Source organism: Cavia porcellus, unplaced genomic scaffold, assembly GCF_034190915.1.
Source record: "Cavia porcellus strain 051 isolate PalLab524CR breed Dunkin Hartley unplaced genomic scaffold, mCavPor4.1 scaffold_20, whole genome shotgun sequence".
Classification (NCBI taxonomy): Eukaryota; Metazoa; Chordata; class Mammalia; order Rodentia; family Caviidae; genus Cavia; species Cavia porcellus.
The window spans coordinates 24,549,449-24,575,016 of record NW_026947503.1 but is presented as its reverse complement, the minus strand read 5'-3'; the positions used below and the strand labels follow the sequence as shown (position 1 = coordinate 24,575,016).

At 40.6% G+C, this 25,568-nt stretch overlaps 1 protein-coding gene across 18 annotated transcripts in view; it reads left to right on the top strand.

The window, feature by feature from the left end:
• Znf532 (zinc finger protein 532) overlaps positions 1-25,568 on the top strand; it is a 105,562-nt gene that overhangs the window by 38,478 nt on the left and 41,516 nt on the right. For 16 of the 18 annotated variants that reach the window (XM_013157153.2, XM_023566843.2, XM_063231553.1 and 13 more), the window contains 3 exons: positions 8,625-10,984; positions 19,492-19,673; positions 24,533-24,709. In XM_013157153.2, coding sequence (XP_013012607.1) covers positions 8,642-10,984; positions 19,492-19,673; positions 24,533-24,709 — 2,702 coding nt within the window. In that variant the 5' untranslated portion in view covers positions 8,625-8,641. The remainder of the gene's footprint in view (positions 1-8,624; positions 10,985-19,491; positions 19,674-24,532; positions 24,710-25,568) is intronic. The other 2 variants (XM_063231555.1, XM_063231554.1) reach the window with 1 other exon arrangement.

Genomic DNA, 25,568 nt, shown 5'->3' with positions numbered 1-25,568 from the left:
GCCCTTCTCCATCTCCTCTTTATACTGTTATTCTCATTTCTTAGGTCCAAGAGTGTTGGATATAAAATGCCTGGGAAAAAGGGGGATGTTGGCACTGGGATGGAATCATGCTGGAAGGGGTGTCGTGTGCTCCCACTCTGGCATGTTGGTAGCTGGGACATTATAGGTCCAATCCCTGCATCAGAGTTTGGCCTCAGACACTAGCTTAGTTTTGGGAACTGTGGGGGTATGCTCTGAATGCGCTTGCTTACTTATTCATGAGCAGCAAGAACGTAAGTAGGTGAAGCTGTTCATAGAGCTGCAGAAAGAAGTAAATAGAAAACTTGTCTTGTTCTACCATTCATTTAATTATCATTATCATTTGTTGAGAAAATACTTCTCTTATAACTAGTAAGTGAAACGGAAAAAGGTAAAAACTTTCTACTGTGAAAATTGAAATATTATACATCATGAGTGTGTTGCCTTTGACATTAGCTAATAAAGTTGGGACCAGATGAACTAAGAGTAACTAATGCATATCTGGCAGCAATCAAAATTTTTGTAACCTTTGGGAAATCATTTTGGCATTTGTCTTAATAGGTCAGGAAAGATGACCTGTGGTTAGGTCAAAATTGGAGAACTTTTAGTGTTGCTTTCTTTTTGAGATTTATATTGGTTAATATAAGCAAAGTTATGAAAGAAATCTGTTTAATTGAGAGAAATCCAGCACTTGCTATGTGTATCTCAGTCTTTGTGGAAAGTCTTGTAACATCCTGCAAAACAAGGATCACATTTCATAGTTTGTGAAAGGCCACCAGAGGATTTATAATGTTTTCTTAGAGAAGGTAAATGTCAGTGGCATACAGACAGCGTGGAGGAGGAACAGGTTAAGTTTGATGTGCTGTCAGGAGAGCCAGGTGTATTGTCTGCCCTTCTGGTTATCGGCAGGATGGCTCTCCAGGTAGAGCAAGGGCCCAGTGCAGAAACTTGTGAGTCTGGGGTGTCTGTGACTGCTGTGACCGTGGGAGGTGTTGAGGTTTGAGATTGTGTTTCAGTAAAGGTAGATGATCAGGTTTGAAGGGAACCTCAGAGGAAGAGAAGGAAGAAGAGGAAGCTCCGAGTAGGAGAAGTTCTACAAGCTCCTGGCAATGCTATGAGATCAATGAGAGAAAAGGATGAGTGGAAAATGAATTTTACATTAAGGACCCAGGCAATGAGAGCTGCAACAAGTGAACAAACGGATTTTGGAGGTTGTTTTTTGGTCATCCATGTTTTTCTGTGTTGTTTCTACATGCCGTTACTCAGTGTTCCTTAAGGTCAATGTCCTGCCTTAATTATAATGCACTTATCAGAAGTTTAAAAAAATTCCACTGGCTCACGAAGGAGGAAGAGGCCAGCAAGACCAGTAGTGAGGAACAGACAAGGTTTGAAGGAAGGAAGTGCCTGGAGAGTTCTTGCCTGGTGATTATTATCCTTAACTACAGAAGGTCAGAGGGAAGGCTTTTGGAAGAGAGAAAGGTTGGAAACAGCCTCTCTTCCCTGGCAGCATGGCGATTTAATAAGGAAGAACAAAAAGGAATTGCAGAGCTGCACGTCCTTGAGGCCCTGCTGGAGGGCAAAGGCAAGGATTTACAGTCAGACCTTGCTGTGTCCTGCCTTTCTCTGGGGCTTCCCTTCGCAGCAGGAAAAAGCAAGAGCTAGTTCTTGCTGAGCTTTCCCATGACCGCAGTGCTCTGAGCGAGGGGTGTGAGGGGCAAGTATGGTGGTGTACAGATTGAACTGATGGGAAGGTCTGACGTTTGTAGGGAATTTCATTCCTGCAGAGCACTTTCCTTGCTATTCCTGCAGGGTAGGATGAATGGACAGGGCTGGCCAGTTTGCAGAGCCTTGCAGGGAAGGGTGGGACTCAGTTTATTTCCGTATTTCCCAATTGTGCTTCATTAATGGTGTTAATAAGTATGTCCACATTTGTCTCCCCAGAAGCAGTTTGCATATTCACATGTGTTATATTTCAAAGGAGGAATATTGCAAATTGAAGAAGAAAACCCTGCCCTGGCCAAATATCAATCTGTATATTCATAATTTATACCATCAGGATAGTGAAACCAGTAAGCATCTGTTCTGGGCAGTGGCAACTGTGATTGCTGATTTCTTCTTAGAGGGCGTATACTTTCCAACACCTGTATTCTGTTCTTCCACTTGCACACACACTGTAGGAGCACACTGTGTTGGCTGGCACAGGCTGCTTAGGTGAAGTTGTTCAGCCTGTGCGGGACTGTGCCATCACTCGTTCTCCTGTCCTGCAGGGTGAGAGGGCCTAGGGGTGCTTGTGTCCTTGTGTGTCAGCTTTCTTCTCCGTGGCTACTGAATAACCTTTACTTTAAGGTGCTCTGGCCTACTGTTGAGATCATGCGGAGTCTGACTGTGTAGAGTAAAAATAAAGTGAACAGTTTGTGAAGGCCTGGGGCCTTCAGGTGGCACGCAGCTTTAAGAGATTCCATAGGTCTTTTTTCTAAGAACTACGCACTTATATATTCATGTATGTATGCAGGTGATGTAGGGGTATGTGTGTGTTATGAAACCTAGAAATCTGCTAGTTTTGGAGGCTGTTTCCCCTCTCCCTTCCTACAGAGAAGCAGTACACCAAGTATCCTAACAGCTGCTCCAGAAATGTGGCTGGCGAGATCTGTTTTCAGTAGGCCGCTGCTGGTTTGGAAGAGTAAAGGCATGAGGCAGGTTGTATAACTGAACTGCTGCCTCCCTGTTAGGAATGGAGTTGCAGAGAAAATACTTTTTCCCTGGTAAGCAATTCAGATTGAAGTGGGATGGAAGTTAAAGGTCAGCTGGAGAAAAGAGAGAAGATGAAATTTCTTTTCCTTTCCTTGGTTGAAAAAATGTAGTTTAGAGAGCACTTAAAATCTTGGAGGTCAAAAAGAGGTTGGTGGTGGAGAAAGAGCTAAACTGGTACAGTGGAGGAAGAAGACTGAATATAGGCAGCCCAGAGAAGACTGTCTGTCTGTGTGTTCCTTTTGACGATGCAAAGATAGGGGAAGCTAAATTTCAAACACTGCATGATCTAAACATAAGATCATTTTATGTTTGAAGGAAAGAAGGGTAAAATCATGCTAGCACTATTAATGTATTGAATTATTCTTTAAAAAGTTAGTGAAATTTAAAAAAACCCCAAATGACCAGATGGTGCTAAAAAATGCAGGAAGTCCCTGAACAGAAGATCAGACTTGGTATGATGCAGGAATTTTATGGGAGGAGGCAGAATATGGTCAGAATGGTCAGTAAGACGGTTAGGATTTAGAGTTCATGGGTTTTTATTAAAAGAAGTGTTCGTTTCTTCATTTAAATGGAAATCTGATGTATTTAGATTAACCTTTGCATGTTCTTTTAAGGCAGAAGAGGCTGGCTTTAGGCATGTCTTTTCCTTGGGGGGTTATTGAAATTAGGACTCAAGGATTGTGTTATTTGGATCCTTCTAGTTTGAAATTGGGAATCCAACTTCATTTATTACAAAGAAGAAGCAGTTTTTTTTGTCGTAAAGTATAGAAGTAGGATTAAGAAGTGAATAGGTCTTTTTATAAATACTTGATAACTTTTGGCTTCTGATAACAAAGATGCAGTATCTTTCTATAATTTTAAGAGGCTTTGGTAGGAAAGGAAATTTTACTTGTACCACAGGAAGGAGAAAGCATTCACATGACACATTTCAGTCGTTTCCATTTCCCCTCTCTGTAAACAGATGTAGCATTTTTTCCTATAGATATTTTCAATGTTTTGGGGTGTAAGGGCATTGTACATTAAGCATAGAGGCAATCAGGCAATTATTACTGTTTATGTAGGGTGTAATTTAAAATAAAAGATCATTGGCAGCTGTGAAGGAAGATGTGTTTTATAAGATGAAGTGAAATGAACAACACTTACAGTAAGTAAAGCTAACTCTGTTTGAAAATCACGCTGTTGAGGGAAAGGGAAGCTAAAATGAGATTTTTTTCCTATGTTTTTTAAAAGAGAAGACGGATGTAATGTTTTTAAGCAAGACAACCTATTTTTAAGGCAATGGTATGTAGGAATCGGGTGGAAAAGAAGGAGTCTTTCAGGGGAACGTGTGCTCTTGCCTTCCTGAGTATGGGAAGGGAAAGGGTAACGGGACCCAGGGTGATTGTGGGTATGAAAACGTTTCTGGAAACCAAAAAAGTATGAAGTTACAAAGTGGTATTTATTATATTAACTATACAACCCCGAGGGAAGAGGCCACTTGCTATAGCAATCTCTGGTTTCAGAGGGTACTGTGTGTCCTCCGTTGGCTGCTGGACTGGCCTTTTAAAAGTGTCCTTTATACCTTTAAGCATGCATGGTCTAGCTTCCGTCAGGTGAGCTAGAACTGCTGGCTTACAGTTTTTAAACCACTGGTCAATTATTTTCTTTCTTTTTTTGTGTCTTTGTTTCTTTCTTTTTCTTTTTTTGTCTTTTTGAGATTAGGGTCTTGCCATGCAGTTCAGGGTGGCCTTGGGCTCACTGTATGGCCCAGACTGGTCTGGAACTTGCAAATGATTATCCTGCCTCAGCCTCCCAAGTGCTGGGATTACAGGAGTGCGCCACATGCCTGGCTTGGTCATTTACTGCCATAGCTTCAGAGTGTCCCTGTGTTCCACCCTTTCTCCCCCCGAGCGGATGCATCTTGGGTGGAGCGAGGAGTAAGGAGCAGGGTACAGCTCTGACTGGAGAAAGAGCTGCTCCGGTGGGGAGTGCCCTCTCCACTCCGGGGGCGATCACATGCAGAGAGGGTCCTCTGTGTCCTTCTAGACTTAGCTCTGCTTGAGCCGGGCAGATAGACAAGGGTATAGGTAGTACAGGGGCATCAAGCTAATCTTGACTGAATGACCTCATGGTGCTGCTGTGAGTGTGTGTCTGAATCAGGCAGGTCCCGGTACATATAACAGGAGAAGGTAATAAGGGTCATGTTTTAATATTGCAAATATTCATTTACAGCTGATGTGAACTTCCAGTCACTTATATTTCATTTCACATGGTGACCTTTTATCATTTCTTCTGGTCATGTGTATGTCTTGAGCTTACCTCTTGGTATTTGAATTACCTCTTGTTTTATCATTTGAGTGCCTTCTGTGAAACTGTGTGATCTTATCAAATCATGATATGAATTCTGCATATAAAGAAAGGCTGGAGGGATTTAAATAGGGTCTAGCTTAACTACTAGATATATCTAGAGCCTAGGTCCTAGTGATTTAGAATGAGTAGTGGCACACAAGATCATCTTTGAGTCCCTTTCAACTTGTGTTGGGGATACGAGCGGTTCCTGATCTCTGTCTTGAGTTTTCTAAATAACAGTGATCTACAGTTTATGTACAGTCATGTTTGGTAAAGATAGACTACAAGGATATTTCACTATTATAGCTTTATTGTGGGTGTTCAATTTATAACAGCAATGTGGTACTTAAAAATAAAAGTAGTGACATTCAGGGATTCTTTAAGTGGGTGGATTCTTACATGAATATAGTATCTGACAGCTGAATTTTTCATCCTCCACATTTTTCAATTTAAATGTTCAATTTCATTTTAAAAAGAAAATCATAATCACAGACTTTCCTCTTAGGTATGACTTTTCCTGGCTATTTTCATATCAGTTCTCTTTAGGAATCTTAATGTTTTGTTTCCTGTGTGCCTGTCATGTTGGTGATAGTTTGATGCTGGCGGTATGCTGTTTTGTGTCTGGTCCTGTAGGTAGAAAATAGTGACCACAGTTTTTTTCTGAGTTGGGCAAACCACTAGGAGAAAAGTACATGATACTTCTTCAGCTCTGTATAATGGACACATGTACAAATGGAAAGTGACTTATATTTCAGGTGTTCATTTCATCTGCAGCAGGTTTTCCTAACCGTATTTGGAGGGGTTAGATATATCCCCAGAGAGGGTTATGATGCTGAGGGTCCTAGCAGGTATGCATTTGTGGTATATCAATTTCACAGGGTTGTGTATTCTTGTCTGTATAGAAAGTCTGCATTGACCCCATTTTTACTTTCTTTTTTTTTTTTTTGGTCTTTTTTGTTTTTATCGGTACCAGGGATTGAACTCACGACCGCACACTTGCAAGGAAGGCGCTTATGCTGCTGAGCATTTATATAAATCCTCCTGCTGGAGGATTTATCTCCAGCCCCCTCATTGTTATTCTCACCAGGAATGTGTGATCTGTTATAGATTATACAAGGAAAAAATCATTAAATACTTTAGTGAAATATGGAAGACAGCTTCTCAGGGACCACTAAAACAGATTTAATGGAGAAATAACATAGTCAATATTGAAGAGCAAAGAATCCAGGAGTATTGATCTATAAATTAATTGATCTATAAATTAGGCTCATTCTTCCACTGAAAGTTGACAGAATCAGCTTTAACCGTCCTCCTTTCTGACTTTGGTTACTTGTATGGTTCCTTTTTCTCTCCATCCTTTATCTCTACTTTTCTCTTTCCTCTCTTCCTCATTTTCTCTTCTGTTTTTCAGTCTTCTTTCTTCGTTCCATTTCATTTCCTTTTCTTTTCATCCATCTTTTGTTCTCTTCATGGCCGCTTGGTTTCATGCAGAAGGAAGACCCTGATCAGTGAGATTCCATGACTTCCTGAGGGCCTTGGCCTGTTCTTGTGTTGTAAATCTAGCTGCTCACCCCTCATGTGCCTTTTGAGGTTGTTAAATGTTTGGCATTTGTACTGTAAAGATGAATGAAACATTGCTTATACAGAGTCCACCTACAGATTTAATAGGTGAGATGAGACAAGTACATGTGTCTTGGAGGACATCTGGGAGTTTCAGGGAGTCTGGAGGTAGGGCACTCTTGGGGCTCCGATAGGACAGTGATCTTGTGGATGTTCTGCTTGCACTCCACTATCATTTGCCCTTTGCAGATGAGGTGGATGGTCCCTTAAAAGACACCAAGCACTGTATGTGTTTGTCTGTCTATCTCTTTCTTTTATTGTTGTTTTTTGAGACAGGGTTTTGGTATGCAGTCCAGGGTAGCACTGAACTCACTATGTAGCCCAGGCTGGTCTCAGACTTGTGGTCTGAGCCTCCTGCCGCACCTTCCCAAATACTGGGATTACAGGTGTGCGCCACCACACCCAGTTTATCTACATGCCTTTCATCATGAGTAATGGCTTTGACTCTCCATTTTCCTAAAGCTATCTTTCCATTTAAGAGTATTTCAACATAGAAGGAAAACTAGAATAAAATAAAAATGGATGGCTTGTTAGCCATCTTCCTATTGCTGTGATAAAATATTTGAGAATAATAACTTAAAGGAGGAAGGATTTGTTTTGGTTTATGGTTTTGGAAGATTTAGTGTGGGGGTAACCTCCATTCCTTACCATGGGAAAAGAGCATGGTGAGCTGCTCACCTTGGGGAAGAGGGGGAGACAGAGAGATACAGACAGCCTGGGACAGAGACCAAAGAAGAAAAGATGTCTTAAAATTGTATCTTTGTGACCCACTCCCTTCAACTAGGCCCTGTCTTCCAGATTTCTGGCACCTTCTGGGAATGCCATCAGATTAAGAATCTGTTAATGGATCAGTCCACAGATTAAGTTGGAGGCCTCTTGATCCAGTCACCTTCTAAAAGCCCCATCTCTGAACATGAACCTTTGGGGGACATTTTAGATCTAATCTATAAAAGGTGAATCATTTCTTTTAGGGATTAGAAAAAAAAAAAAAAACCCAGGCAAATTTAGTAAATTTTGGTGAGTTCCAATGTTCATTTTTTTCTGTGAAAATCTTCATTTTTTTATTATAATGTATTTCTTTTAATATAGTATTCTAAGTCTGTTTAATACAGTGTTCTAAAACTGACTATACAAATGATAATTTTCTAGTTGATCCACCAAAACCTGCTTTTGTGCTGTAAAAGCACTGATCAACTTCATTCTTAAGTAGGAGCCACACTGGTGATACTGAACTGTATTCAGGAGGGATTTCTTTTTTTGAGATAGGGTCAGATCTGAGCTGGCCTGGAACTTAGGACCCTTCTGCCCCCTCTCCCCTCCTTCTCCCCTTCCTCTTCTCTTTTCCTTCCTAGTTTTTTTTTTTTTTTTTTTTTTGACAGGATCTCGCTGTGTAGCTCAGGTTGGCCTTGGACTCATTGTAACCCTGGCTGGCCTTGAATTTGTGGTGATCCTCCTGCCTCAGCCTCCTGAGTGCTGGGATTACAGGAGTGCACTGCCATGTCCTGCCTACCTCAGCTTCTTGAGTGCTGGGCTTACAGAGATGTGCCACTGTGCCCAGCCAGGAGGGATTTTTTTTTTTTTTGGTACCGGGGATTGAACTCACGAAGTGCTTACGCCACTGAGCTAAATCCCTGGCCCCATGGAGGGGTATTTTTGGATACAATTACATGGATTTTGTATGTATTCTCCTTTGAATCTAATTCAAAGATATTCCTTTGAATTAGATTTCCTAGTTATACTAGGTAGATACTAAGTACAGTTACCAACTTGATCTTTAATGATAATCATACAGTGTTAATGTAAACTCTGTGGTGACATTTACTTTATCATTACAAATGTTAATTGCTAATGGAATGCAGCATATATATTAAGATTGCTAATGGAATACTTTTCTGTTCCTTTAATAGGACATCTGATCAAATTCATGACCATGGGGGATATGAAGACCCCAGACTTTGATGACCTCCTGGCAGCGTTTGACATCCCAGATATGGTGGATCCCAAAGCAGCTATTGAGTCTGGACATGATGACCACGAAAGCCACATTAAGCAGAATGCTCACGTGGACGATGACTCTCATACACCATCATCTTCTGATGTCGGTGTCAGCGTGATTGTTAAAAACGTTCGGAACATTGATTCCTCTGAGGGTGGGGAAAAAGATGGCCACAATCCCACGGGCAATGGCTTGCATAATGGGTTTCTCACAGCATCCTCTCTGGATGGTTACAGCAAAGATGGAGCAAAGTCCTTGAAAGGAGATGGACCTACCTCAGAGATGACTCTGAAGGACTCAACATTCAGCCAGTTCAGCCCTATCTCAAGTGCTGAAGAGTTTGATGATGATGAGAAAATAGAGGTGGACGACCCTCCCGATAAGGAGGATGTGCGTTCAAGTTTCAGATCAAATGTATTGACAGGGTCAGTTCCCCAGCCGGACTATGATAAACTAAAGACACTTGGTGGGGAAAATGCAAGCAAAACTGGAATCTCTACAGCAGGTAATGTGGATAAAAACAAAGTTAAGAGAGAAACAGAAACAAATTCCATAAATCTGAGTGTTTATGAACCTTTTAAAGTCAGAAAATCAGAAGATAAGTTGAAGGAAAACTCTGAAAAGGTGCTTGAAAACAGGGTCCTTGACGGGAAGCTGAACTCCGAGAAGAATGACACCAGCCTTGCTGGCATCACAGCATCTAAGACAAAGTCAGCCTCTAAGCTCTCCTCCTGCATCGCTGCCATCGCGGCACTGAGTGCTAAAAAGGCAGCTTCAGACTCCTGCAGAGAACCTGTGGCCAATTCCAGGGAATCCTCTCCATTACCAAAAGAAGTAAATGACAGTCCACGAGCCACCGACAAGTCTCCTGAGTCCCAGAGTCTCATCGATGGCACCAAGAAAGCTTCCTTGAAGCCACCAGATAGTCCCAGGAGCATCTCAAGTGAGAACAGCAGCAAAGGCTCCCCATCCTCTCCTGCAGGATCTACGCCAGCAATCCCCAAAGTCCGCATCAAAACCATTAAGACGTCTTCAGGGGAGATCAAGAGAACAGTGACGAGGGTATTGCCAGAAGTGGATCTTGACTCTGGGAAGAAGCCTTCTGAACAGACTGCGTCTGTGATGGCCTCTGTCACATCCCTTCTGTCATCTCCAGCATCAGCAGCTGTTCTGTCCTCTCCCCCTAGGGCACCACTCCAGTCAGCTGTGGTTACCAATGCAGTTTCTCCTGCAGAGCTGACCCCTAAGCAGGTCACCATCAAGCCTGTGGCCACTGCTTTCCTGCCTGTGTCTGCTGTCAAGACGGCAGGGTCCCAAGTCATCAATTTGAAGCTTGCTAACAACACAACAGTGAAAGCTACAGTCATATCTGCTGCCTCTGTTCAGAGTGCTAGCAGTGCCATCATTAAAGCCGCCAACGCCATTCAGCAGCAAACCGTGGTGGTGCCGGCATCCAGCCTGGCCAATGCCAAACTTGTGCCAAAGACTGTGCACCTTGCCAACCTTAACCTTCTGCCTCAGGGTGCCCAGGCCACTTCTGAACTCCGCCAAGTGCTAACTAAACCTCAGCAACAAATAAAGCAGGCAATAATCAATGCAGCGGCCTCACAACCACCCAAAAAGGTGTCTCGAGTGCAAGTGGTGTCGTCCTTGCAGAGTTCTGTGGTGGAAGCTTTCAACAAGGTGCTGAGCAGTGTCAATCCAGTCCCAGTTTACATCCCAAACCTCAGTCCTCCCGCCAATGCAGGGATCACAATACCAACCCGTGGGTACAAGTGCTTGGAGTGCGGCGACTCCTTCGCACTGGAAAAGAGCCTGACCCAGCACTACGACAGGCGTAGTGTGCGCATTGAAGTAACATGCAACCATTGTACAAAGAACCTCGTTTTTTACAACAAATGCAGCCTCCTTTCCCATGCTCGTGGGCATAAGGAAAAAGGAGTGGTAATGCAATGCTCCCACTTAATTTTAAAGCCAGTCCCTGCAGATCAGATGATAGTTTCTCCGTCTAGCAATACTTCCACTTCATCTCTCACTCTGCAGAGCTCTGTGGGAGCTGGCACACACACTGTTACAAAAATTCAGTCTGGCATAACTGGGACAGTCATATCAGCTCCTTCAAGCACACCCATCACCCCAGCCATGCCCCTAGACGAAGACCCCTCCAAACTCTGTAGACACAGCCTCAAATGTTTGGAGTGTAACGAAGTCTTCCAGGATGAGACGTCGCTGGCTACACATTTCCAGCAGGCTGCAGATACAAGTGGACAAGTAGAGTATCATTTAAATTTTGATGTTTCAGTGATGAGTATAGCCATGAATGCTCAGTAAGATGCCTCGATTTTAGGGATGGCAGAGGAGTTAAGCAGAGGGGGTAGGTGCATGTAATGTAAGTAAGCACAGGAGGATTGTCTTCATAGAATAGAAGCAGTGTTGAAACATGAAGATGATCATTTTAGCCAGCTATAAAGTATACATACTGGTTGAGTTGTGGTACTTTAGATTTAGGTAATTGTGCAGTCATTGGAGTTTATGTTTGGAAGCTGAGATTTTAGCTAATTATTGTGTCTTTCAATTGTATTAAGTGTTCAGTTTGGGCTACATCATACAGTGCTTAGTTATTAGTGACAATGTTGGAATCTTAAACGTTTACTGTTGTTCATAATACAAAAGTGACTTTTGTAAACACACCTAATAGGTGCCCATTTTCATGGCATGTCTACTTAAGACACTGGTTCAAAAGTATACTCAAGTAATACTCTTTGCTGCAGTGAATTTAAGCTACACGTGGCATACTCATGTCCAGTTAAATAGCATACCTTTATGAGTGTTTGCAGTGAAATGAAGGTTGGTGATGGTGACGTATATTTCACAACATGCACTGGCCTTTTATGTCTATCATTTACTTCTCTCCACGAGGCAATTTTTGACTAATAGATAGATAAATATGTTCAGGAAATATACCTAGTATTTGGATTAATCTGGCATGCCAAATGAAATAATTTTAGGCTCTAGAGACAATGTAATGTATTGTCCAAATCATCAAATGTGTGAAATGATCTTTTCCTGAAATATTTTATTAATTAGGAAGTTGTGCTGTGTTTCAGAAGTCTGGTATTGTCTTGTTGCCTAGTTTTTCAAGGGCTACTACTGATTTAAATCATTTGTAGGAGTTTAAGTTTGTATAACTAAAGATCAAGAATACTTCAGTTTTCTTTGGATTTTCAGTTTAATGGCAGTGGAAACAAGGAAGACTTTAGACAATGTGCTTGCAGGTTCGATGTGTAATGTATCTGCAGCTCTACAATAGATCACTAAAATCTGAAAGCAGCTATGTAGTTTGGGGCAACAGTGATTGCTGTATCTCTGAGGGGGCAGATCCTAGTGATACTGCTTGGATTCTGTCTTATCTGGACAACCCTATATTGTATCATTACTTCCTCAAAAGATAATGTTTCTTTTCCCTTAAAAGTATACAGTAAAAAAAAAAGTATACAGTAAAAGGAAAACCCCTAAAACCATTTTTTTAGAACAGTTTGTCCTATGTTCCTGTTTTCGTTGGTCGTATGGATGATGGACTCTGTCCTGATCCATAGGGGTTTGCACACCACCTCACTAGTAGGTTCTCCTCAGTTTGGAACTGTCCTCAGATGTGTCTGTCTTCTTTCTCCAGGAACATGGAAGGCTATAGGTAAAAATTTCCCACGATCCTTGGATCCCTCCTGTTTTTATTCTCTATTTACCTTTTAGACTCAATGTTTAAACTGCTGTCAAACAGGGATGTTCTTTCCCTGTGGGCAGGAGATGAGTATCTTCTGTTGTGTGCCCTGTTTCTTTGCTTGGATAGGGATCCGTCTTACCTGGATCATAATGAATGAGCCTTGGTACATTAACTGTAGGGCCAAATCTACACGAAGCAAAGCACATTGCTCCCACTCTCTGACCTTCCTTATGTTTACCTAATTCTCATGCTCAGTATGGACGGATATATATATCTATGAATGAGAGAGCGAGAAAGAGAGAAAACACTTCAGCTGATAATGTAGCCATATCCTACAGGGTTAGAGGCATAAAAATGCCCTGTGTATTCTCCTACCATTCATTTCCCCTTGTACTGCAGACTCCCTTCACAGTTTCTTGTTTTCATACTCAAGCAGGTAGGGATTCAGGTAGGGATCCTGTTCTATCCTGCATCTCAGCAGTGGCTGGTACTCCTTCAGCATCTACTATGAGACCCACCCGGATCTCTAGCACAGCCCGAGGAGGTCAGCAGGATACATACAGCTGTTGTGTATTAGCCTCATAATGCACTGGGAGGTAGGGTGGTCCTTACCACGCCTGGTATGAATAACTGTAGATCTGCAGCAGAAGGGCATGCTGGTGCACATCTGTACTAGGAAGGCTGAGGTAAGAGGATGCCAAGAAACCCAGTCTGGGCAACTTAGCCCTGTCTCAAAAAAAGGGTTGGGAATGTGTAACTCAGTGTGAAGACCCTGATTTCAATCTCCAGAAACCACCTTCCCCAAAAAAAGGAAAGGAAGAAGGGAGCATAAACTTCATTCGTCTTTCCAGTTTGCTAGTTACAGATTACTGGCCAGTTTATAATTTAAACTTGAACTCAATCAGGGGAGAAATAAACCTACAGAAATGTTTTGCTGGGCATGATGGTGCACATCTGTGATCTTGGCTACTCTAGAAGCTGACTCGGGAGCTTATAAGGTCAAGGGCAGTCTGGCCAATTTAATGAGACCCTTAAAAGAGCTAGGATGTGGCTTGGGTAGCCGGCTGGCTTAACATGCAGGAGGCCCCTAGAGGAGGGGGAACAGGATTCCTTCCTGGGAACCACTGTCACTTCCAGCACCAAGACTGTGCTCAGCCTCTCCTTTCCTCTGTTGTCTACCATGTCCCGTGGGTTAAAAACCCTTCCTTTCTGCTTTACCATAGCCGTCTGTATTCCTGGTAACTCGCTGAGGGTTGGAGAGAGCGTGGGACTCTCCCGTATTTGTCCTGCCTTCCCCTGCCTCACACCTGAGTTAGGAAGGAGGCACACCTTTCTTCCCTCCCTCATCTGGGGAACCCAGTGGAAGCCTCAGTCTTCTTTCTCAGAACGGACAGCTCTCGGTTTAGCTCAGTCTCATCTCCTTTCTTTTTATTCTCATCCTCTTCGCCTTACCTTTTGTGTTCTGTGTGCGTTCAGCACAGCGCCTCCCATTTTCCAGTCCTGAGAACCATGGGACCCTTCCCCACCCCAGGGTGGCTGTGTGCGCCGCATCTTCCTCTGCCGGTTCCGAGCATGGGTGTTCACTCTTTCCAGGCCGTGCCCACCTATTAGAGCCTAAAGGGAGGCGTTATTGGCAGTTGCCATGTTTTGCCTTGTCAGTTGCTGTGCCTCCTCCTCTGCTGTCTGTGATGGTCTATATGAAAGTAACGGGGAGCCAGCTCTGCGCACAGGCCATGCAGCCAGCAGGTCCTAGAAGAGCAGGGTTGGATATAGGACTTAGTTTAAGCCTTCTTTGCTTTCTCCTTTGTTCAAACTTGAACCCAATCTTGGAGTTTTTCACTACCTGGCAAGTGATTTGGTGGAGGAACCTAAAGCATGAAGTCTCACCTGCCTCACTGCACCTTGCCAACTCATAGTTCCTGTAGAAAGAAGTTGTTTTATAGAGGAGGTGAGGGGTGGGCAGTAGGCAGCAGAAGGAGAGGGAGGGTGACGTCCCTCACAGGTTGTATGGAGTCGGGGAATGCAATGAAAATGGACTCGTGGCCAGTTGTGTTTTTTACATCAGTAAATTTGCCCCAGTTGAGGATTCCTGTTCTGACCTCCGGTGGTGCTGACCCGTCTGATGCGGTGGTGCCTGCCCTGGGGCACCCTGAGAAGGGGAGTGGGATGAGAGGCCAGAGACAGTTCTTTGTCTCCCTGCAGTAAGAGCTGATGACTGTGGTTTCAACAATTGATATTTAAATGTATTTATATCATTGCTTCACTTCTTAGTAAAACCATGATTAAATTTAGCCAAGTTGAGACTGGAAGTGCCTGTTGTAACCTCTTAATTGTTAAAGTCTGTTTTCTTTCCATGGAATTTATGTCAGGCATAGACTCAGAGAATGTAATAGGTCCCTTTGGGCTGCTCTTCCATTTTACAACTGAAAAAAACAAATGCTTAGATAGATCGTGGGACAACCAGGGCAAGGCAAGGATTCTTTCTTTAAAAAAATACTTTTTAAGGCAAAGTTTCTTTACTGCTGGCTTGTTACCTTTTTGCTTCATCATGCTGATACCCTAGTATATGGCAGCGTAGGCTGTCCTAGCAAGGGGTCTCATATGAGAAAGAACCCTTGGGGTATATCCAAATTGGCTTTAAAAGTTCAGAGCAGGGTGAAATATCTGCAGGCATCGTGATTTTTAGGGATTGCTGTTCATTTTAGTTTCAGGAACTTTCAGGCATCATTAACATTGAGAGTATTAAGTTCTTGTGAGCAGTACCAATTTTTTTTTTTTTTTTTTGTATTGGGGATCAAACTCATGACCTCACGCTTGCCAGGCAGGTGCTTGTGCTGCTGAGCTACATCCCTGGCCCAGTGATCCAGTTTCTATATGCACTTTGCTTGATCAGTTCCTCTTGGAAACCAAGAAGGCCCTTCCAACCTCCCCAGATATTATTACCTAAGATTTATGGCTCTGCTCTGTTTTTGTTTTGCTCAGATCAGTGATGTTGCAGTTTCGTAGTGTTACCAATGCTCAAATTTATCTGTACTCTTCAGGGATAATCATCTAGGTAGATAAAATACATCATCCATACACTTTCAGTCAACTTGTTCCTTTAACTGTCAACTCTTCCCAGCGGTTTTAGGTGTACCAGGATGATCTGAGGACAAAGCTATCCCACAAAAGAATGTTTGTTGTCATTTCTCCTAGCATGCTTTGTGTTGTTCCCATTTAATTAAGTAAGATCTCAAGTGAAATATTTTCTTTGTGTTCTTACTGTGGAATTGGATGAAAGTGAAAATCAGAAAACAAGCTGGTATGTTTTATTATTACTACTTTTTGGTAACTCTGTAGTTAGATTACGGAATTACTGTTAAGGTGGCGACGGCAGTCTACTTAGCATCTGGCTGATTACAAACTGGCAGTGTTTTACCTTTGAATTCAGTATTGCATGTTATTGCAGGCTTTTAGTTTGAAGTTAAGCATGAAATATGCCATGTTTATTTACATTTCTCACTCTTCCCTTTGCTCCTTTCTCAGGCAGTTTTTCTGCTTAAATATGAATTCAAACATGTAGACCTACTTTCTTCATTACTCTGATATTTCCTTAAGACAGAAAGAGGATGCTGAGCTCCATCTTGTGTGACTCCTAAAGGCCTCTGTGACTCGCTAGTAGGGCCATCCTGGGTCCTCTTGCCCTTCCCCACAGCCTGTCTGTGTGTCATATATCAGCAGTTGTTTTCAGTGCCAGGACTGGGCTGAAAGGGCTCCAGAAGGGTAATTGCAAAGTACAGGATGTGTTAGCTTCCCAGCTTTATTTTCCTATAGCTTTTTAGCTCCAGGACTCTACTGAAATGTAACTGCCTTAAAAAGTAATAGATGAGAAATTAGCTTTTACCTGAGTATTGAAAATATGAATCTCTTTTCTGATGACATGAGTAAAATATCAAGGTACCTAAGTAGATCATGTGAGTACATTGTATCATGCTTCTGTCTTTTTTTTTTTAATCGGTACTGGGCATTGAACTCGTGACCACTTACTTACTTGCAAGGCAGGCAGGCGCCTATGCCGCTGAGCTAAATCCCCAGCCCCGCATGCTTCTATCTTAAAAGGCAGGTGCCAGCAAATTAAACCATTTCTTTCTCTAGTCAGTAGCCTCAGCTTTGAACAGTGGAGTGTTAGGATTTTTAGGTATGTTTTAATTTTTTGATTAAAAAGAAAAAAGGAGGAAGGGAAAGTCAGATTCTTTTAAACCACAAAAATTCTTTTCATCCTCCTCTCACCATGCAAGTGAATCTCCTAAATCCAGAAAACATGCACCTTTGTTCAGAATTGAGAGCATCTCAGAAAGACTAGTGGAATATACTAGTTGTGCTGTGGAAACGTATGACTACTATTTTGGGGTGCAGGAATGACATGTTGACCATAAAACAGGTTCAGGACTGTTAAGTAAATCGTGTCAAGGGTGTAAAACTGTTGGTACTGTGTAAATTTTCAGGAGTCTATAAAGAAAAGAAAACACTTTTTCTCAAAATACAATGGAGGCAAGGTGTGGAAACTGTAAACAGATGTGGGCGTAGATGCAGTATATATATATAAAAATATGCATGCATCTGTGTGAAGATAAGGCCTCTGTGTGTTCAGCATGACTCTCAAGCCACCACATTCTCCCATTTCAGCAGTTGCAGAATGTGAAAGCATTTTTATTTGCGGTTCTAGTCCTTATTGGCTCCCCCTTCTCCTTACGCTTCCGTGTATGTGATGTGGGTGAAGAACTTCGGCTGGTGGAATGGATGAGCGCTGATTCTTGTGGTCTGGGGCCCGGGAGACATGATGATGGATTTAAGTAACTCATTGTGCATTTCATGTGTACTGTGAAGGTTAACCATTTGTTATTATATCTCAAATGATAATGTGAAAAGTTTTGTTTTTAAGCCTTTAGGTGACACTTCATATTCTTAGATTTTCTTTTTATTTTGTACTGTTAACAAGCTAGCACTGTAGTGAAATACTTTAGATAATGGGGAAGCTGCTGTGAGAAGGGGTACAGATTTCTTTCTAATCTGAATGTGACATGGTTGTCTTGGGCATTCGTCTTTGGCATTTAAGTTTATTTATACTTAATACTTAAATAAGTTAAGTTATTAAGTTAGTTTTCAATCCTGTGTATTTTTCCTTTTGTTCATTCCTTATAACCTCTATTCATTCCTTCCATCACTCCTCTATCAGAAACCTTAGCTTGATTAGAACCTGATTCAGTCCTGATTTTTGGACTTAATAGCTGGTGGGGCTTTGGGAAAATTTCTTTACTAAGCCTCATTTCTGCATCTGTAAATGGAAGTATTATCTACTTCACGGATTACTATGAGAAATAAATGAGATGGTGTATTTAAATTTATTTATGTATTTAAAGTACTTGATTTATCATATGAGTCATTGGTGAAATGGGATCAGTCTATTTTTATATATACATATGCATATAATATGTATGTGTATATAAATGCATAATGTGTATGTATGGATATATGTATAGATATATAATGTTTTTTGACTTCTTTTAGTATCACAAATAAGAGTTTTATTCCCAAGCAAATTCAAGACGTTCTAAGATGCCTATGAAATCCAGACCTCATTAATTCATGACGTGGGATTAAGGACTGTGTGATGGTAGATAGAAGACTATTTTAGTTCAAAGAAACAAATGATTGCTGGTAATAATGCAGATGTTAACAGGATCTTGTGATGATGAATCTTGATTGTTTCCTTGCTGTGGCTTGTTTTAACCGTTGAAATATGTGTTATCAGAAAAGGAATGCTATTTTTAAATGACGCTAACCTCACCAAGGCTGCCTGTAATGTTATTATTTTGTGATTATAATAAACATTTTATGGAATAAAATTTGTATTTTAGTCCTTTCAGGAGAAAACCAAGAAAGAATTTTCAAGTGAGTTTTCTGTTTTTCTTGGTCTAAGTCACTCTGAAGTTTAAATTTTATATTTTGGGCTTATTGAAAAGCTAGAAGCTCTAAAATTTGAAACTGTTGTCAATGTAAGAGAATGTTTAAAATCTTAGCACAAATTTGTATTTTGAAGCTTTCTTTGACTTTAATACAAACACAAATCATGTATTTTAGAGATTTGTTTTAATATAAAAACAAATCACGTTTTTGCATGAATGTCTGAAAGTATTCAAGCACATTGATCTAATGTTGTTTTAGGGTTTTTGTAGAGTACAAGTAGTAAGTTTACATTGACTTTATGTTTGGTTTTTTGTTTTAAAATTATACTGTATTTGGTGTTAACATCTAGAGGGATGAAAAAATAGTATATTTCAGTTTGTTTTCCTTTTCCCCTGAGCAGTTAACACAGAGCCTTTTCCAAAGAGGATTTCAGTCTTCATTGTATTTTATATGCAATCAAATCTTAAGCTTTATAAAATTTCAACTTAATGTCTACGTTTATATATCAGGGCTGAAATTCATTGGTCTAAATTATAAATTATGTTTTGGTCAGTTTGTTCTTTTAAAAGCCAAATTTAAGTGCAGAAAGAAAAGTAATTGCTGTGGCCATTCTTTTGCATTCTGTTTCAGAATTCAAATAACTGAAATGACTAGGGGAGAAACAAAGAAACTGAAGTAGCCTCTGGTTAATTTTTATTATTTTTAAAGAAATTTTTTGAATCATGAGAACTGTGACTATCCACAAGATGCATAGGACTGTAAACTTAATACAGTAAGTTAAAGTTGATCTGCTAACATAATTTGTAAGAAAGTCTCTTCCTTTTAACAAAATGCAAAAATAACTAAATTGGAACTGTTAAGACTGGCATTCTCTTTAGCTGGTATTTAGGGATAAACCTGACTGCCCAATACAGATAATTTTTATTTTTTACAGGGTAAAGTATTTTCCATTGAAATGTAATTTTTAAATTTGCTTTTCCACTGGGCATAGAATCAATTATAGTAGTGTTTGAAATGAGAGGTGTAATGACTGTAAGATTTAACCAAGGTTCTTTGCATATTAGAAAATACTTAGCAGGACCAACACTGTTTCCCCCTTTGGTTTATTTAGAAGACTTGCACTGTCTGCCAGATGCTGCTTCCTAACCAGTGCAGTTATGCATCACACCAGAGAATCCATCAGCACAAATCTCCCTACACCTGTCCTGAGTGTGGGGCCATCTGCAGGTCGGTGCACTTCCAGACCCACGTCACCAAGAACTGTCTGCACTACACGCGGAGAGTTGGTTTTCGGTCAGTATATTGTTCACTAATAACTACACTGGGGTTGGAGTGCTCTGTGCATGTAGTTCTCAGGCCATACAGTAATACCTTGATTAACAGTTCCTCTGGAAACCTAACTCATTTGTACTAAAATTGACCAGTTTAGATCCTTTTAAGGTAGTGTTGGCTTTGCTGTCTATACAAAGCTGTTAATAGGTGTGCTGATCCCTTTAGGTAATGGTGTGCATATGTAGAGGCTTTTTTTTTTTTTTTTTTTTTTTGGTCTTTATCCTTTTACTGGTACCGGGGATTGAACTCACAACTGTCTGCTTGCAAGGCAGGCACTTATGCCGCTGAGCTAAATCCCCAGCCCTATATGTAGAGGCTTGACTTATGATCAACTATCATAGCCTTTTCTACCTGCATCTTTTTTTTTACATTGTACTGGGGATTGAACTTACGACTCGCTCTTGCTAGGCAGGCGCTTATGTGGCTGAGCTAAATCCCCGGCCCCTACATCTTTTTTAGTACACTTTTGAGGGGGAGCATTGTACTGGCAATTGAACCCAGGGCCTTTGCACTGAGCTCCATTCCCAGATCTTTTTTATTTTTTTGAGACGGGGTATTCCTAAGTTTCCTAAACTGGGCTCAAATTTGCATTGTTTTTGCCTCAGTCTCCCAGAGTGCTAGGATTACAGGTGTGTGCCATTACACCAAACTTGAGTACACTTTTGTTGTTACATTGCCTGCTTTTTAACCCCTGCAAGAATACCATGTATTTCTGCATTTCTTAGTACTTTCCTTCTGCTAATGAAAACAGATGGTGAGATGGATGCTTACTTTATCTATACCAAAGGATCTGGTATGTAACTTTTTCTCACATCGCTCACTGTGGAAGTCTTTCCACTCCAAATAACCTTTCCTTCCTCCTTCTGCTCCTCCTTTCCGAGTTGAGGTTTCTCCATTGTCTCCTGCACAGCTTAAATGTGGCCCTTTTCACTGCTTTCAAAGATTCCCAGATGTGTATTTTATAGTATCTGAAAATTTTAATATTAGTTTAATATTCAGTGTCAATGCACTGAACTTTATTCTCCACTTTATGATCTTCCTGTGCCATACATGTTTTGACTCCATGAAAATCTCCCAAAAAAATGTGTCATATATGGCAGCATCTTTGTTAATAGAGGTATTACTGTATTGTTTATGTTAATATTGTTTGATTAACCAGTAACTTTAATGTTAGATTGTAAAATGTGTACTAATTTTAAAAATTATAGTCAGGTTATATTTTGTAAAAGTGAAACCCAGTTATGACTGGATGGTGTTACGGTTTTATTTTATTTAAATGTAGATTATGGTATCATTGAGTGACTTTGCCCATTTTTCTAATACTAAATTATGAGACTGACCTCTCTTTTTTTCATGCCTCCAAGACTGTCCGTGAATCTAGGCTGGTAGGAGACTTTGGTTTCGAAATCAGGAAAACCAGAATTTTACGTACAGTACCTGTTTTGCCTGTCACTAACTGTGTAGACATTCATGCATTCTTTCGGTGTCCTGGTGCCCTGCCTATAAACTTGGTGGGCTGACTGTGAGCAGTGCCAGTGAGATGATAAAAACAGGATAATCGGATGCTTTAGATTCTTAGGGTCCGTACTGGATAATAGTTTGCCTTTTATCACATATTTTGAAACTATTATTAGCAGGTTCCACGTATAATATTCCATGTATAATAATACAAGGCAGCTCTGTGACATACTGTTTTTTTCATTAATGCCAGACTTTCCTCAAACGTTTACTTTATTCTTCCAATATAATGGAAACAAGCCAAGGTTGGAATGAAGCTATTCCTACTGTCTTTTGCTAAGACAGACGCTGTGCATGCAGCCTGAAAGTAATAGGCTCGCTTGGAAGAAGACCATCTGTGCTTTCCCTTTTGATCCATCTACAGTTCCTTAAATTTAGTGCTTTGAGTTACATATTTCAAGTTGTTAAGTTTTGTGTTAAGTGTAGCTGCCTTCTGCTTGACTGGAGACTATATAAAGTTTAAAAGTCCTATTATGTATTAATACTGTTAAGTCTCTTAGGAAGTTTATGTTTGTACCTTCTTGAGAAGAGAGATGAACATTTTAACCTTGATTTTTTTTCCTCTGCTACTCAAGTAATAGTCCAGTCTGATACTTTGCTGGGCTTGGCAGCTTGTTGACCTTGTCGTGTTTGTCTTTTCCTTTGTCTGCATAGCTAATTATTTTTAGTTCGTTTTTTCTGTGGCCAGAGAAGTTTGTCACATGATTCCTATACCCGTTTTTGTCTGTTTCTGATGCAGGTATCTTAATCTCTTATTTTCATAATGCATTTCTCAAATACTGAGGGTCTCTTCGTTCCTAGTTAACTTGGTAAAAGTCAAATATTGATAAAAGTTGACTCTTTTTCTGAATTTCTTGCCTCCTGATACATTGGATCTACGTCTTATGGGATTGTATACTGTTAAAATAGAAAACTATTTAGAAAATAAAGAAAAGGTGGTCCACACTTGTAATCCCAGCATTTGGGAATCTGAGGCAGGAGGATTGCTGTGAGTTTAAAGCCACCTTAGGTTACAAAGTGAGTTCAAGAACAGCCTGAACTACATAGCAAAACTCCATCTCAAAAAAGGGGAAAAATAATAAAATAAAAAGAAAGGGACTTACAGATATATTAAATATTTCTCAATACATTGAATTTTTTTTTCTTTTTTGATATTGGGGATCAAACTCACTATTCTGTGCTTGCAAGGCAGGCGCTTATGCTCTTGAGCTAAATCTCCAGCCTAATACATTGAATTTTTAGTAGCATTAAGATACTGTTTGAGCTCTTGAAATTCTGTTCTGTATGCCTACCTTTTTTGCATTCCCTGCTGATCTCTGTATCACCTATAGGTAGGTCTTTATAGCTTTGCTCTGTAAGACTTTAAAAATACTTTGCATTGTTTTGTCATTTTTTTTTTTTCCCATTGGTTTGTCACTTCAAGGAAAGCTTTTTTTTGGCTGTGTTGGGTGGTGCTCGTGTGTAATCGCAGCCACTCAGGAGGCTGAGGCAGGAGAAACAAGTTCAGGGCCAGCTTGTGCAAATTAGTGAGGCTGTGTCTTAAAGTAAGTAGGATGAGATGTAACTGCGTGATAGAACATTTGCCTAGCATATAAGAAGCCCTGAGTTAATACCCAGTGTACCCTCACTCCCTCCAAAAAAGAGAAAAGGGCATTCTTTTGGCCTGTCTAATGATTTTGAAGTAAGTCAATACCACTTTGTTGTGCCTCAAAAACTGCCACCTGAAGTTTAAATGATTTTAGTTTTTTTTAGTTTGAATTCTTTAACCTTTGTGCTTTCTGTGAATTAAATCTCTTTTCTCTGTAAATGTGACTTTGGGGTGGGTACCAGGGATGGAACTCATGACCTCGCGCTTCTCTCTGTAAATGACTGCAGAGAATTGGTGCTTTTCTGTTTCTTCCTTTTTTGTCCTTCTCTGATCTTCTGACTTCTTACCCTGGATGAGAGGATCTTTGTGATTTGTGCTGTGGTGGATCCTTGGTTTTACTGACCCAGCCGCTCCAGTTTTGTGCAGTCTCCTCTTTTCCTGGAGTCATGAGCTTCTAGAGTTGAGAAGGAGTAAAAGTGATCTTTTTCGACTCTTTTCGTTTTAGAAGTAACTGACTCTTGAAGAAACATTAACCTATGCAAGACAAATTAACTCAGAAGAGTTTTAGTATCTTGGATGGTTCCTGTATGTATTACCTGAAATAACAGTTCTAGTAGATGATATAGTGAAGCTTTCCTTCTTTTTTTTTGTTATTTAGTGTCTTTTTGTTTGTGTCACTGAACACTATGCCTTAAGACATACTAATGGATTAATTACAATTTTTAAAAAACTATGTGCAAAGCCTAATGTAGCACGCTTTCATATAATTCATAGAGTTCAAAACGTGCCACTCCTGTGTGGCTTTGCAAGGACAGTGTCTGTGATTTTGAAGGGAGCCTTTGAGAGTGGACATGTCCTAGCAACCATGGAAGTCAGTGGGCACTGCTTCATGGAAGGCAGAGCCTGCCTGTGGTCTTTACAAGTAATGCACCTACATGTTCAGGAACACACATGTTCAGGTACACCCAGGTTTGTTTCTGTGGGGTTGGATGGGAACAACAAATGATCTAATTGTTATATTACTTGAATTTATAAAGTAAGGAAGTTAGCTAGAGATAATTTTTTTCAGAGTACTAAATTTTCCGAAGCTTACAATTCATGTTCTTTCTTGACTATATCGAAAGGTATTCAAATTTCTTTTCTAGAAGACAGAAGACCTAGAGGGTTGACCTTCTCTATGCTGTGGTCACCTTATATAGGTATACCAGATGCTTCATCCACACAGTGTGCGCCAGAAGACAGTGGGTATTTATTGCTTGGGAGCCTATGCTCTTTTGTGTCTCTGCCTTTCCAGGAGAGGCTTTGGGTTCTCTCTGCAAGGATTTCTTCCATTGGAAATGCCATTTGTGGACTGGGATTAGGGGGGACCTCGAGCACCGGTGTCAGAATGCAGCACACATTGAGGTCCTCCCCAAAGCCAGGAGTTGGAGGGCTTGTTATGTTCCTTGGGCTCATTTGGCTGCCATGACCCATCTGTCTCTAGGCTTAAAGATGCTCAAAAATTGACCTGTTGAGTTTCAGTTTTCTTCTTTATGATCTTCTCTTACAAACATAAAAATAATTATAATCTATTGTAAATAGGAAAAAATACTTTCAAAAAGCCATTAAGAAACCTAAATTGGCTATAAAACATGTTCGTGTTACCTAAGTCTCACACAGAGAAGCCATACATGTTTAGAGATCTGTGCTAATGACTGTGTTGTTTTTCTAACAGATGTGTGCATTGCAATGTTGTGTACTCTGATGTGGCTGCACTGAAGTCTCACATTCAAGGCTCTCACTGTGAAGTCTTCTACAAGTGCCCTATCTGTCCAATGGCATTTAAGTCTGCCCCGAGTACACATTCCCATGCCTACACTCAGCATCCTGGCGTCAAGATAGGAGAACCAAAGTAAGTCACACCGACTTCCAGTTTGTGCTCCTCTGCTTTATTAGTCATTTAGAGGAGGTAGTCTTTTTCAGTAAAATTTAAGGTGCAAAGAATTATGCAGCTATTCCAGTTTTCATGCTTTATGAAGTATGGCTTATGGCTGATGCAAACCTTTCTGTTCTTCCAGGTAAAGTCTTTGTCCCCAAATGTCACTTATTATCTATGCTCTTATCATTAATTTTTGCTAAAGTGGATATTTATATATTTTATTCTTAAGATGATTTTCACAAGTAAATTCTAGGAAAATTATTTTTTAAGAAACTGCCCTTTAAATTTTTTTCATAGTTTCTTATTAGTAGGTTACACTTTTCCCAGTAGTACTTATAAGAAGAAGTTAGCTTAAAACATTGATTAATGAGCTTAATGTCATTGCTAGTATAAGTCCTTCATTAGTGGGAATAAATTTTGCTTTGCCTTAATTTTGATCTTCGTTTTACCAATTTTTGCTTTGTGGTGGAGTTTTTAATAATGAACTGGCTCGTCAGCAGACAGAGGATCCCTTCCTACAGGGTCACAGAGGAGGGAGCCTGAGTAAAGGGCCTGGTCATAACCCACCCACCACCTGCAAGCCATGTACTTGGGTCTGATACTTACGGGTCTTAGCTGCTGTTTTCTCTCCTATAAATTGAGAGCATGGCTTGCATCCTGTGGTTTGTGACAAGCTGAAGAGATGACCTTTAAAATGTGTACTGTACTGTCTCTGTGGGAATGTGGAAGCATTAGTTCCTTCCTGCATTTCTTCACTCTTTCTTGTTTATATAGCTCTGAATTAGATGCTTCTGGTTGTATTCATCTCATTTCTGGTTTCACTATGGCAGTG